At 39.8% G+C, this 14,963-nt stretch overlaps 1 protein-coding gene across 5 annotated transcripts in view; it reads left to right on the top strand.

Moving 5' to 3' along the window:
• The window catches only part of FAM162A (family with sequence similarity 162 member A), a 55,494-nt gene that overhangs the window by 13,329 nt on the left and 27,202 nt on the right, over positions 1-14,963 (top strand). For 2 of the 5 annotated variants that reach the window (XM_032631489.1, XM_032631493.1), the window contains exon 2: positions 13,371-13,493. In XM_032631489.1, coding sequence (XP_032487380.1) covers positions 13,371-13,493 — 123 coding nt within the window. Of the gene's footprint in view, positions 1-2,815; positions 2,831-3,869; positions 3,930-4,583; positions 4,628-13,370; positions 13,494-14,963 lie in introns of those variants that run through there. The other 3 variants (XM_032631492.1, XM_032631491.1, XM_032631490.1) reach the window with 3 other exon arrangements.

Genomic DNA, 14,963 nt, shown 5'->3' with positions numbered 1-14,963 from the left:
ATAGTCTTTTCAACAAATGGTGCTGGGAGAATTGGATATCCATATGCAAAAAAATGAAGTTGGATTCCTTCCACACATACAGATCTAAACGTTAAAGCTAAAACTGTAACGTTCTTAGAAGATAACATAGGAGTAAACCTTTGTAACCTTGTATATGACACCAAAAGCTCAAGCAACAGAAGAAAAAATGGATAAGCTGGACTTCATCAAAATTAAAAATTTATATATTTAAAGGACATCATCAGGGACTTCCCTAGTGGCACAGTGGTTAAGAATCCGCCTGCCAATGCAGGGGACATGGGTTCAAGCCCTGGTCCAGGGAGATCCCACATGCCACAGAGCAACTAAGCCCATGCACCACAACTACTGAGCCTGTGCTCTAGAGCCCGTGAGCCACAACTACTGAGCCTGCGTGCCGCAACTACTGAAGCCCACATACCTAGAGCCCATGCTTTGCAACAAGAGAAGCCACCACAACGAGAAGCCTGCACACCGCAATGAAGAGTAACCCCTGCTCGTCGCAACTAGGAAAGCCTGCACGCAGCAACGAAGACCCAACGCAGCCAAAAATAAAAAAATAAATTTATAAAAATAAATAAAGGACATCATCAGGACTTCCCTGGTGGTCCAGTGGGTAAGACTCCACGCTCCCAATGCAGGGGGCCCAGGTTCCATGCCTGGTCAGGGAACTAGATCCCACATGCACGCCACAACTAAGAAACCCACGTGCTGCAACTAAGCCCACGTGCTGCAACAAGAACGAGCAGAGTCAAAAATAAATAAATAGGGCTTCCCTGGTGGCGCAGTGGTTGAGAGTCCGCTTGCTGATGCAGGGGATGCGGGTTCGTGCCCCAGTCTGGGAGGATCCCACATGCTGCGGAGCGGCTGGGCCCGTGAGCCATGGCCGCTGAGCCTGGGCCTCCGGAGCCTATGCTCCACAATGGGAGAGGCCACAGCAGTGAGAGGCCCACCTACTGCAAAAAAAAATAAATAAAAATAAAGGATGTCATCAACATCATGAAAAGACAACCTGCGAAGTGGAGAAAATATTTACAAATTGTATATCAGACAAGGAACTTGTATCTAGAATATATAAGAATGCTTATAACCCGATAACAAAAAGACAACCAAGTTAAGAAATGAACAAAGAAGCTGAATGAACATTTCTCCAGAGAAGATATACAAAGAGCCAATAAACATGTGAAAATATCCTCATCCTCTTTACCCAGTAGGGAAATGCAAATCAAGACTATGTTGGGAAGGAAGAAATTTTCCTCTACCCTTCTCGGTTCTTGTGGCGGGTCTAAGAATTAAGTTGACATGAGACATAATGAGTTGACATTAACTAACATGTATACATGAGAGAGACCCTGGAAAACTGAGTAATTTGCTGAAACGGCTGAAACCCTCACCTTAAATACCATCTTCAGGTAAAGACAAAGAGGATGTTGGAAGTAGGGGTTTGAAACTTCAAAGGGGAGGAAGGCAATTGACATGGAGATGGAATAGCAAATGTTTGGTAAATAAATGTTTGCTGGGCCATGCAGAGACAATGGGAAACAGGATGGACTCTGATGTCCAGGCTGTTTCCACCACCACACTTAGCCCATATTCTTTACAGATATCTCTGATGATAGCTCTCTTCCTGGAATAGACCCTCTATCTACATTTTTTTTAGGAAATTAGGGGAAGGCTAAAGTTTCTTCCTGAGTCTTCTGGGCCTTGATTGTTTTCAGCTAAAATAATCCACATGCCAAAGAAGACATTTTGGGGTGGCAAATTTCGCTTCACTACGACCACAGTGAGCTACCATGTCACACCCACTAGGATGGCTTTTTAATTAACAACAACAAAAAAACAAGGCAGGATGTAGAGAGATTGGACCCCTCATACATTGCTGATGGAAATGTAAAATGTAAACACTTGGAAAAGAGTCTTGAAGTTTCTCAAACAAGTAATTCTGTGGAGTTGCCATATGACCCAGTACTTTCACCTCTTACTATATGCCCCAAAGAAATTAAAATAGATGTTTACTCAAAAGCTTGTACACAAATGTCCATATCAGCATTATTCATAATAACCAAAAAGTGAAAACCACTTAAATGTCCATCAACTGACTGATGTATAAACAAAATTTTGGATATCCATGAAATGGGATAAAATTTATCAGTTAAAAAAATCAAGTACTGAGTACTTCCCTGGTGGTCCAGTGGTTAAGAATCCGCCTTCTGATGCAGGGAACGCAGGTTCAATCCCTGGTCAGGGAACTAAGATCCCATATGCCGTGGGGCAACTAAGCCCATGCCCCGCAACTACTGAGCCTGTGTGCTCTAGAGCCTGTGTGCCACAACTAGAGAGAAGCACGTGCGCCACAATGAAAGATTCTGCATGCTGCAATGAAGATCCCACGTGCGGCAACTAAGACCAGACACAGCCAAATAAATGAATAAATAAATAAATAAATATTTTCAAAAAACCAAGTACTGATAAATGCTACAACATGGACAAACTTTGAAAACATGCTAAGTGAAAGAAGCCAGTTAAAAAGGCCACATATTGTGTGATTTCATTTATATAATTAAATACTGTAGTAGTGATCAGTACATAACTTTGTGTATATAGAAAAAACTACTGAATTGTACACTTTATTTTTCATTTAGTATATATATTTAAAATTTTTTTACTTTATATTGGAGTATAGTTGATTTACAATGTTGTGTTAGTTTCAGGTATACAACAAAATGATTCAGTTATACATACCTCTGTTCTTTATCAGATTTTTTTCCCATTTAGGTTATAGAATATCGAGGAGAGTTCCTTGTGCTATACAGTAGGTCCTTGTTGATTATCTATTTTATATATAGTAGTGTGTATATATTAATCCCAAACTCCTAATTTATCCCTCCCCTCCACCTTTCCCCTTTCGTAACCATAAGTTTGTTTTCTAAGTCTGTGATGCTATTCCTGTTTCGTAAATAAGTTCGTTTGTATCATTTCTTTACATTCCACATCTAAGTGATATATGATATTTGTCTTTCTCTGTCTGACTTACTTCACATAGTATGATAATCTTTAGGTCCAGCCATGTTGTAGCAAACGGCATTATTTCATTTTTTTTTTTATGGCTAGTATTCCATCATGTATATATACCACTTCTTTTTTTTTTTTTTTTTTTTTTTTGTGGTACGCGGGCCTCTCACTGTTGTGGCCTCTCCTGTTGCGGAGCACAGGCTCCAGACGCGCAGGCTCAGCGGCCATGGCTCACCGGCCCAGCCGCTCCGCAACACGTGGGATCTTCCCGGACCGGGGCACGAACCCGTGTCCCCTGCATTGGCAGGTGGACTCTCAACCACAGAGCCACCAGGGAAGCCCTACCACTTCTTTATCCATTCATCTGTCATTGGACATTTAGGTTGCTTCCCTGTGTTGGCTATTGTAAATGGTGCTGCATTGAACATTGGGATGCATGTATCTTTTCAAATTGTGGTTTTTCTCTGTATATGCCCAGAAGTGGGATATGTGGATCACACAGTAGCTCTATTTTTACTTTTTAAAGGAAACTCCATACCTTTCTCCATAGTGGCTGTACCAATTTACATTCCCACCAACAGTGTAGGAGGCTTCCCTTTTCTCCACACCCTCTCCAGCATTTATTGTTTGTAGACTTTTTGATGGTGGCCATTCTGACTGGTGTGAGGTGATACCTCACTGGAGTTTGGATTTGCATTTCTCTAATAATTAGCGATGTTGAGCATCTTTTTATGTGCTTTTTGGCCATCTGTATGTCTTCTTGGAGAAATGTCTATTTAGGTCTTCTGCCCAGTTTTTGATTGAGTTGTTTGTTTTTCTGGTACAGTAAGTCCCCTACATACGAAACTTCAAGTTGCGAGCTTTCAAAGATACAAACGTGCATTCGCATGTACAGTCACGTAAGTTAGTTCATGTGTCTGGCGTTCATTGTCACGTGCGTGCATCCTGTACAAGTGGTTGTGCTTTTATGTACTGTACAGTACTATACAGAGTACAGTAGTACAGTATCTTTATTTCAAGCTAGATCTGCAAGGGAATTACTTCATTGAACTCCTTGCTATGCAACACGAGGAGCTTATTAATGAAGACCTGATGGAATTGGAGGCTGAGAGAAAGTACGAAGAGAGACAAGAGGAAGAAGAAGTAACTGAAGAACTGAAGAGATTCATGATGCAGGAAATGACAAGGGGATTTTCTTTATTTGAGGAGGCATAGGACCCGAACGTAGAATGGTACAGAAAGGTTGCAGCAGCTGTTCAGAATGCAGTCCAGTGCTACTGTGTCATCTATGACAAGAAAAGAAGAGCTACTACCCAGACATCACTGGATCGTTTTTTGAAGAGTGTAGATAGAACTGAATCCAGCAAGGAACCAGAACCTGTGCCATCAATGTCAGGCATGAGTGAAATTGCAGCTTGCCCTGTCTCCTATTGCTGATGACCCTTCAGCTCTACCATTTCCCACCTCCTCTCCCTCCTCTAGTCAGTAAGTCTTCTTGCCTTTTCTCTTTTTTAAATTTTTTTATTTTTTTTTGCCTTTTCTCTTGATGCCAGCCCGTGGATGCCAGCTGTTGTGCTGTACTACTGTACTTTTCAAGGTACTGTACTGTGAGATTAAAAATGATTTCTTTATTTTTTGTGTTTGTTTTTTATGTATTATTTGTATGAAAAGTATTATAAACCTTTTACAGTACAGTACTATATAGCCAATTGTGTTAGTTGGGTATCTAGGCTAACTTTGTTGGACTTACAAACAAATTGGACTTACGAATGCATTCTTGGAATGGAACTCGTTCGTATGTAGGGAACTTACATTGAGCTGCATGAGCTATTTGTATATTTTGGAGATTAATCCCTTGTCGGTTGCATTGTTTGCAGATACTTTCTCCTGTTCTGTGGGTTGTCTTTTTATTTTGCTTATGGTTTCCTTTGCTGTGCAAAGCTTATAAGTTTAATTAGGTCCCATTTGTTTATTATTATTATTTTTTTTTAAACAAAACGTTGGGGGTAGGAGTTTATTAATTATTTATTTTTGTTGTGTTGGGTCTTTGTTTCTGTGCAGGAGCCACTCTTCATGTCTGTGCGCAGGCCTTTCACTATTGTGGCTTCTCTTGTTGAGGAGCACCGTCTCCAGACGCGCAGGCTCAGTAGTTGTGGCTCACGGGCCTAGTTGCTCTGTGGCATGTGCGATCTCCCCAGACCAGGGCTCGAACCCGTGTCCCCTGCATTAACAGGCAGATTCTCAACCACTGCGCCACCAGGGAAGCCCTATTATTGTTTTTATTTTCATTACTCTAGGAGGTGAATCCAAAAAGGTATTACTGCGATTTATGTCAAAGAGTGTTCTGCCTATGTTTTCCTCTAAGAGTTCTATAGTATCCAGTTTTACATTTAGGTCTTTAATCTATTTTGAGTTTATTTTTGTGTATGGTGTTAGGGAATGTTCTAATTTCATTCTTTTACATGTAGCTGTCCCAGCACCACTTATTGAAGAGACTGTCTTTTCTCCGTTGTATATTCTTGCCTCCTCTGTCATAGATTAATTGACCATAGGTGCATGGGTTTATTTCTGGGCTTTCTGTCCTGTTCCTTGATCTATATTTCTGTTTTTATGCCAGTACCATATTGTTTTAATTACTGTAACTTTGTAGTATAGTCTGAAGTCAAGGAACCTGATTCCTCCAGCTCCATTTTTCTTTCTTAAGATTGCTTTGGCTATTTGGGGTCTTTTGTGTTTCCATACAAATTTAAAAATTTTTTTGTTCTAGTTCTGTGAAAAGTGACACTGGTAATTTGAAACAGATTGCACTGAATCTTTAGATTGCCTTGGATACGATAGACATTTTGACAACATTGATTCTTCCAATCCAAGAACATGGTATATCTTTCCATCTGTTTGTGTCATCTTTGATTTTTTTCAAGGGTGCCTTATAATTTTTGGAGTATAGGTCTTTTGTCTCCTTAGGTAGGTTTATTCCTAGGTATTTTATTCTTTTTGATGCAGTGGTAAATGAGATTGTTTCCTTAATTTCTCTTTCATTGTTAGTCTATAGAAATGCAGCAGATTTCTGCGTATTAATTTTGTATACTGCAACTTTACCAAATTCATTGATGAGCTGTAGTAGTTTTCTGGTAGCATCTTTAGGATTTTCTGTGTATAGTATCTTATCATCTGCAAACAGTGACAATTTTATTTCTTCCTTCCAATTTGGATTCCTTTTATTTCTTTTTCTTCTCTGATTGCTGTGGCTAGGACTCCAAAACTATGTTGAATAAAAGTGGCTAGAGTGGACATCCTTGCCTTGTTCCTGATCTTAGAAGGAATGCCTGCAGCTTTTCACTGTTGGGTATGATGTTTGCTGTGGGTTTGTCGTATATGGCCTTTATTATGTTGAGGTAGGTTCCCTCTATCCCCACTTTCTGGAGAGTTTTTATCGTAAACTGGTGTTGAATTTTGTCGAAAGCTTTTTCTGCATCTATAGAGATGATCATATGGTTTTTATTCTTCAGTTTGTTAATGTGGTGTATCACACTGGTTGATTTGTGGATATTGAAAAATGCTTGCATCCCAGGGATAAATCCCATTTGAACATGGCATATGATCCTTTTAATGTATTGTTGGATTTGGTTTGGTGGTATTTTGTTGAGGATTTTTGCATGTATGTTCATTAGGTATATTGGCCTGTAATTTTCTTTTTTGTGTGATATCTTTGTCTATTTTTGGTATCAGGGTGATGGTGGCCTTATAGAATGAGTTTGGGAGTGTTCCTTCCTCTGCAATTTTTTGGAACAGTTTCAGAAGAATAGGTGTTAACTCTTCTCTAAATGTTTGATAGAATTCGCCTGTGAAGCCATCTGGTCCTGGACTTCTCGTTTGTTGGAATTTTTAAATCACAGTTTCAATTTCAGTACTTGTGATTGGTCTGTTCATATTTTCTATTTCTTCCTGGTTTAGTCTTAGGAGACTGTACTTTCCAAGAATTTGTCCATTTCTTCTAGGTTGTCCATTTTATTGGCATATAGTTGCTTGTAGTAGTCTCTTATGATCCTTTGTATTTCTGTGGATTCAGTAGTAACTTCTGTTTCATGTCCACTTGAGAAGAGTGTGTATTCTGCTGGCTTCAGATGGAATGCTCTATATGTAACAAGTAATTCCATTTGGTCTAATGTGTCATTTAAGATCTGTGTTTCCTTATTGATTTTCTGTCTGGATGATCTGTCCAGTGATGTAAGTGGGGTGTTAAAGTCCCTTACTGTTATTGTGTTCCTGTTGATTTCTCCTTTTATATCTGTTAATATTCACCTTGTATATTAAGGTACTTCTATGTTGTGTGCATATATATTTACAATTGTTAGATCTTCTTCTTGGATTGATCCCTTGATTATTATATAGTGTCCTTCTTTGTCTCTTGTAACAGTCTTTATTTTAAAGTCTATTCTCTCTGATATGAATATTGCTACTCCAGCTTTCTTTTGATTTGCATGGAATACCTTTTTCCGTCCCCTCACTTTCAGTATGTATGTGTCCCTAGATCTGAAGTGGGTCTCTTGTAGACAGCATATATACAGGTCTTATTTTTGTATCCATTCAGCCAGTCTATGTCTTTTGTTTGGATCATTTAATTTGTTTACATTTAAGATAACTGTCAATATATATGTTCTTATTGCCATTTTGTAAATTGTTTTGATAGGTGTTTTCTCTTCCCTTTCTCTTTTGTTCTGTTCTCTAGTGATTTGATGACTAATGTTAGTGTTGTGTTTGGATTCCTTTTCTTTTTTGTGTGTATCTATTGTAGATTTTCAGTTTGCAGTTACCATGAGGTTTTGATGTAGCAATCTCTCTCTCTCTCCCTCTGCTCTCCTCTATGTCTCTCTCTCTATATATACATACATACATATATATATATATGTATATATATATATACACACACGCACACACACACACACACCCATATATATATATATGATTGTTTTAAGTTGCTGGTCTCTGAATTTCAAATGCATTTCCAATATCCTGCATTTTTTGTACTCTCCTTTTCTATCAATTGTTGGGTTTTGTTTTTGTTTTTTGCAGTATGCGGGCCTCTCACTGCTGTAGCCTCTCCCGTTGCGGAGCACAGGCTCCGGACGCGCAGGCTCAGCGGCCATGGCTCACAGGCCCAGCCGCTCTGCGGCGTGTGGAATCTTCCCGGACTGGGGCACGAACCCGTGTCCCCTGCATCAGCAGGCGGACTCTCAACCACTGCGCCACCAGGGAAGCCCCGATTGTTGGTTTTGATATCATATTTGTGTGTGGATTATTTCCTACCTTTACTGTATGTTTGCCTCTACTGGTGAGTTTTCCCATTGGTAATTTTCTTGCTACTAGATGTGGGCTTTTCTGCCGAGAAGTTCCTTTAGCATTTGTCATAAAGCTGGTCTGTTGGTGCTGAATTCTTTTAGATTTTGCTTGTCTGTAAAGCTTTTGATTTCTCCATCAGATCTGAATGAGAGCCTTGATAGGTAGATTATTCTTGGTTGTAGGTTTTTCCCCTTTCATCACCTTAAATATATCATCACTCCCTTCTGGCCTACAGAGTTTCTGCTGAAAAATCAGTTGATAACCTTACAGGAGTTCCCTTGTATATTATTTGTTGCCTTTCCCTCGTTGCTTTTAATATTTTCTCTTTGTCTTTAATTTTGGTCAGTTTGCTTACTATGTTTCTCAGCATGTTCCTCCTTGGGTTTAATCCTGTATGGGATTCTCTGCACTTATTGGACTTCAATGACTGTTTCCTTTCCCATGTTAGGGAATTTTTCAGCTATTATCTCTTCAAATATTTTCTCAGGCCCTTTCTCTCTTCTTCTTGGACTCCTATAATGCAAATGTTGGTACGTTAAATGTTGTCCCAGAGGTCTCTTAAACTGTCCTCATTTCTTTTCATTGTTTTTTTCTTTATTCTGTTCGGCAGCAGTGATTTCCACATTTCTGTCTTCCAGCTCACTTATCCGTTCTTCTGCCTCATTTATTCTGCTATTGATTTCTTTTAGTGTATTTTTCATTTCAGTTATTGTATTGTTCATCTCTGTTTGTTCTTTGTGTCTTCTAACTCTTTGTTAAACATCTCTTATATCTTCTCGGTCTGTGCCTCCATTCTTTTTCTGAGATCTTGGATCATCTTTGATATCATTACCCTGAATTCTTTTTCTGGAGGGTTGCCTATCTCCACTTAATTTCATTGTTTTTCTGGGGGTTTACCTTGTTCCTTCATCTGGAATATACTCCTTTGTTGTCTCATTTTATCTAACTTTCTGTGATTGCGGTTTCCACAGGCTGCAGGGTTGTACTTCCTCTTGCTTCTGGTGTCTGCCCCTGGTGGGTGAGGCTGGTCTAAGAGGCTTGTGCAGGCTTTCTGGTGGGAGGGACTGATGCCTGCCTACTGGTGAGTGGAGCTGAGTCTTGTCCCTTGTTGGGCAGGCCTGTGTCAAGAGGTGTGTTTAGAGCTGGCCATGGGCTCAGGAAGATTTTAGGCAGCCTGTCTACCAATGGGTGGGGCTGTGTTCCCACCCTGTTAGTTGTTTGGCCCGAGGCATCCCAGCACTTGCACCTACCGACTGTTGGGTTGGGCCAGGTCTTGTTGTCTAAATGGTGGCCTCCAGGAGAGCTCACACTAATGAGTACTCCCTGGTATCTCTGCCACCAGTGTCCTTATCCCCACAGTAAGCCACAGCTGCCCCCCACCTCCACAGGAGACCCTCCAAGACCAGCAGGTAGGTCTGGACCAGGCTCCTATGAAGTTACTGCCTTTTCCTGGGTCCTGATGTGCACAAGACCTGTGTGCATCCTCTAAGAGTGGCATTTCTGTTTCCACCAGTCCTGTGGAGTTCCTGCGATCAAGCCCTGCTGGCCTTCAAAGCCAAATGCTCTAGGGGCTCCTCCTTCCGATGCCAGACCCCCAGGCTTGGGAGCCTGGCCCGGGGCTCAGAACTCTCACTCCTGAGGGAGAACCTCTGCGTTATAATTTCCAGTTTGTGGGTAACCCACCCGGTGGGTACTGGATATGATTGTATCGCAGATGCATTCCTCCTACCATCTTGTGGAGCTTCTTCTTTGTCTTTGGATGTAGAATATCTTTTTTGGTAGTTTCCAGTCTTTTTTGTCGATGGTTGTTCAGCAGTTATTTGTGATTTTAGTGTTTTTGTGAGAGTAGGTAAGCTCAACTCCTACTCTACCGCCATGTCTCCAATCCTCCTTTACTTTCAAACTGAGAGTTGTGGTGGATGAGCTTTTTGCCTTCCCCAGATGGTTGAAGCTTACAATTTTTGTTTTTGGAAACCCTACCGCCTCCTTATTTCTATTATTATTTTTGCAAGAAAGGTATAAAGAGAGTTGGAGTGGAGGTGAGATTTGTGATTGAGAAAGCCCTGGACTCCCTTCTCCATCTTTCACCTCTTTCTCTCTGATTGGTTCCTGTCCAGCAGCAGATTGAAGCAGGAGATGATTCTGAATTTTATACTTTAAAAGGATGAATTTTTGATATGGAATTATGTATCAATAAGTGTTGTTTTAAACATCTTTAGACATATATAAACATATGCCTATGAGAAGTCCACAGTGATATCTTTTAGATTGCTATGTTTAAAAGTTTTCTTAACAGCAAGAGAAAAAAAAAGCAAGGGAATTATGTTTCTCACCAACTATGGGAGGTCCAGTGCTATAATCACATTTTACTCTTCGTTGCTCTCTTGCATCTCCTTATTGTTTCAAACTCTGAAGGTACAATGACACTCAATTAGGAGTTTGGAATTTCAAAGGTACACACTGTCCACTAACAAATAGATTTTTAAAACTGCTTGAATTCTCCTGTGATGGTGTTTTTGTGTGTGGTACGCGGGCCTCTCACTGTTGTGGCCTCTCCCGTTGCGGAGCACAGGCTCCGGAGGCGCAGGCTCAGCGGCCATGGCTCACGGGCCCCGCCGCTCCGCGGCATGTGGGATCTTCCCGGACCGGGGCACGAACCCGTGTCCCCTGCATCGGCAGGCGGACTCTCAACCACTGCGCCACCGGGGAAGCCTTCCTGTGATGTTTTAAGCACAAAGCTGTGAGGGCACACTCTTGTCGCGTTAAAGGCAAGTCTTGGTCATGTTTTTCTTTGTCACCCAGAGCATCATGGAGGGGCAGGACCCTGGTCAGATTTATCGTTGGTGCCTTTCCAGCTTTCTTTTCTGTTTCATTCTACTGCAGTGCTCCCTTTCTTCCATGTCCTAGGACCCTAGGGCTCTTTTGTGATCTTCTGACTGAATCCTATACCAGCCCTGCTCTCTCTTATACCACGGCACCCCCATACTTAGAATTATCCTGTTTTACCCTCATCAGAACTGTTTATGGCTGTCTCTGCTTTGAATTCTGATTAATTATTGACATTAAAAATGTTCATGTTAACGCTGAAGGTGAAAATTTCTAAGTTCTTAAGCATGCATTCGTTTTAAGAAGGAATGTGTTTCTTAGGTTTGTTCACTGAAAAGGTCTGGAAACAGTGACATACTCAGTAACAATGAACCTCCCTCAGGCATCTCTAAGAACATTTTCTACTTAAAGGAACCAGAGCACTTTGGAGGAATGTCTGATTCCAAATCTGGGGCAGGAAGCATTTAAAATGAGTACAGAACATGTTAGAAAGTAAGGCAGCTATAAATGATTACTGGGCGCATGTTGAAAGGACCCAGGAGCCAATTAGAAAGGTCCCCAGTGACTAAAGATAGGAACATCTGGGCATTAAAAAGAAAAATAACTGGAATGGACTGGAGCACATCACATGTGTTAAATGCAAGAGTTCCTTATGTTACTTATAAACAAAAGGTTACCTGTGGAGGTTGCAAGGAAACCAATTCATTAATTTGAAAACTGGCAAATAAAGGGAAAGACTCAAGCATTTATTCTACATTTCTTATATGACTTTTACCTCAGGATAACCAAATAAGTAAAACAGAAAAAAATACTACCATCTTGCAACCCCTAATGAAACAGTCACCAATGTCTGCATAAAACATTAGATGAAAGGTGATGGAGAACTTTATAAGGATGAGTCACACTGATAGTATCTACTGCTCAATCTTAATATCACAAAAAGACAAAATCGATGTATACCTTAGGATGTCATACGGTAGGGTGTACACAGTACCGCCTATGACATTTTCTTGCTAAAAATTCTAACCTGAATCTGATGAAAACTCAAAAATCTGTTTACAAGAAATAGGGGAATTAGAAGAATATGTTAAATAACACCATGGGGAGGCAATCAGCAAAACCTAAAGCGAGAGAAATTCGAACTAATGATCTAGTTTCTTCAACAAATAAATGACAGGAAAAAAAGGAGGGAGAGACCTATACGGCATGCATCAACCGTATTCAGTGTGTGCACCTATTTAGAATAAATCCACTGTAAAAAAAATTGTGAGTCCGTTGGAGAAATTGAATCATAATGTCATTTGATCATAATGTGCTGATATCAAAGGAATATTTTTTAGTTATGTTAATGGTATTCTGGATATGATTTTGAAGTTATTATTGTTTTGAGATAAGTACTGAAGTGTTTATCGATGAACTAATAGGTTGTTGGGGATTTGCTTTAAAATAATCCGGTTGGTGGGAGGGAGTGGGTGGGATTCAGACGACACAATATTGGCCATGTATTGATAATTGCTGAAACTGGGTGGTGAATACATAGTGATTTGTAATACTATTCTCTATAGGTGCTTAGAGTTTAGACTTTAAAAATTAACTGCATACATATACTGTATATGATAACATAGTTTTATACATTTGTATGTATATAAATATATATATAGTTTTTAAATTATACATAAATTGTGACTGTATCTAAGTTGATTTCTAATTGGAGAATTATGTCTTGGAAGGAACAAGGCTTTCTAAAGAGCCCCTTGCTGGCCATTGCAGCCCCCTACCCAGAGTTTATCAGAACAGTATTGGCAACTTGGCATCTTGTTTTAGCACTTCTGGGAGGTTGCTGATCTTTACCTCAATGGCCAAGGGTCATAATCCATAATATTCCCACCAGAATCATTATTGTTATGATAAGACACGTGAGAAGTGCTTTTATAAAACTTACAGCTGATAAAGTGTTTATGTTGTAAATTCGTAATTTCCTAGTCAACAAAACATGCATATTTTAAGATAGCACTAAGCATAGCACCTTAAATATAATACATGTATCTTACATATAGAGTAGGATATTCATTTTTAAGTGAGTTAATCTTTATAAGTGAAATTGTATCTTGCAGGTATTTCTCATTTTGAGACATCGATTTCCTTTCTCTGAAACATTTTTCTCTCTTTTCTAGGAAGTTATTTTAGGTTCTGTGAAAGAGATGCTTTCTCATCTTTAAGGCTTACCAGAAACTCTGATTTGAAGAGAATAAATGGATTTTGCAACAAACCCCAGGAAAGTCCAAAGCCTCCAACCCGTAAGTTTTTATTAGTCTTTCCAGTTATGGACTAGGCAGCTCCCAAAGACTAGAATAACTTGGAATCAAAAGAACCTAGGGGCTTCCCTCGTGGCACAGTGGTTAAGAATCCACCTGCCAATGCAGGGGACACGGGTTCGAGCCCTGGTCTGGGAAGATCCCAAGTGCCGCAGAGCAACTAAGCCCGTGCGCCACAACTGCTGAAGCCCGCGTGCCTAGAGCCTGTGCTCCACAACAAGAGAACCCACCGCAATAAGAAGCCCGTGCACCGCAACAAAGAGTAGCCCCTGTTTGCCACAACTACAGAAAGCCCTCTCACAGAAATGAAGACCCAACACAGCCAAAAATAAATAAATAAATTTATTAAAGAAAAGAAAAAAAAGAACCTAAAAGAGAGGTGGTCACAGGGGTCCCTATATCATACCCTATCATGTAGTTCAGGCCTCCCAAATTGTGCTTATATTAGCTGTGCTTACATGTGGCAGTGATTTCTTCATTTTTCTCGTTTGTCATTTTCATCTCTTGCCTCAGGGATTTGACTGGAGCTTTATATAGGACTATAGATGCACCAAAGTAAATAGTGGTCTAGAAATCATCTTTTAAGGAACCTCAAAGATGAACCAAATCAAAAAATGATGTTTTAGGTAAAATATAATTAGGGCTACGCACTGGCTTGTACATTGACTTTAGCCATGTTTAGTCCTATCCCTAACTCCAAACCCTGTCATTGTCACCACTGTGGAAGAAGGAGCATAATATATAAACTGTAGGGTCCCAGGAACTATTTGCTTGTTGCTTCTTCATGGCAGTGCACTAGGGCTAGGCAGGTATTGGTGAGTGGAAAAGAATTATTCTCAAAGAATATTTATCAAGAGCTTCAGAATGTTTATACCCTTTGACTTGGTATTTCACTTCTGGAAATCTATCCTAAGGAATAATCCCTATATGTGGAAAGAGCTTTGAATGTCAAGATGTTCCTATTTATATATATATATGGAAAATGAGAAATTAGTCTAAATGTTAAGTAATCTGGGAATGATTAATTATATATGTTAGATCTACTTGATGAGGTTGTGCAGCTGTTGGAAATAGGGCTTATAAATACCGCATACTGGCATGGGAAGTGTTTGTCATCATGTTAATGAACAAAGCAGGCTACAGAATTCTATATTGTGCATAAGCACAAGCATGGTACGTATAGAAATTACGTATATATACATATGTATGGGGATAAGACTTAGGAAACACACCAAAATAAAAATATAGTGATCATGCTATGACAGGAGAATCAGGGGTGGTTTTTAAATTTTTCTTTTTTCACATCTATACTTTCTGAATTGTCTTTAATGAGTATATAGTACATAAAATGGAAAAAAAATTTAAAAAACTCTAGAGAAAGTTGTGCCAAGCACTGGAATGGTTAAAAGATAAAAATCACCGCAGTTCTATTTCTGTACTTCTAAACCTCTT

This window comes from Phocoena sinus, chromosome 4, assembly GCF_008692025.1.
Source record: "Phocoena sinus isolate mPhoSin1 chromosome 4, mPhoSin1.pri, whole genome shotgun sequence".
NCBI lineage: Eukaryota > Metazoa > Chordata > Mammalia > Artiodactyla > Phocoenidae > Phocoena > Phocoena sinus.
The sequence above is the reverse complement of the archived record's forward strand: the minus strand, read 5'-3'. Positions and strand labels throughout refer to the sequence as shown.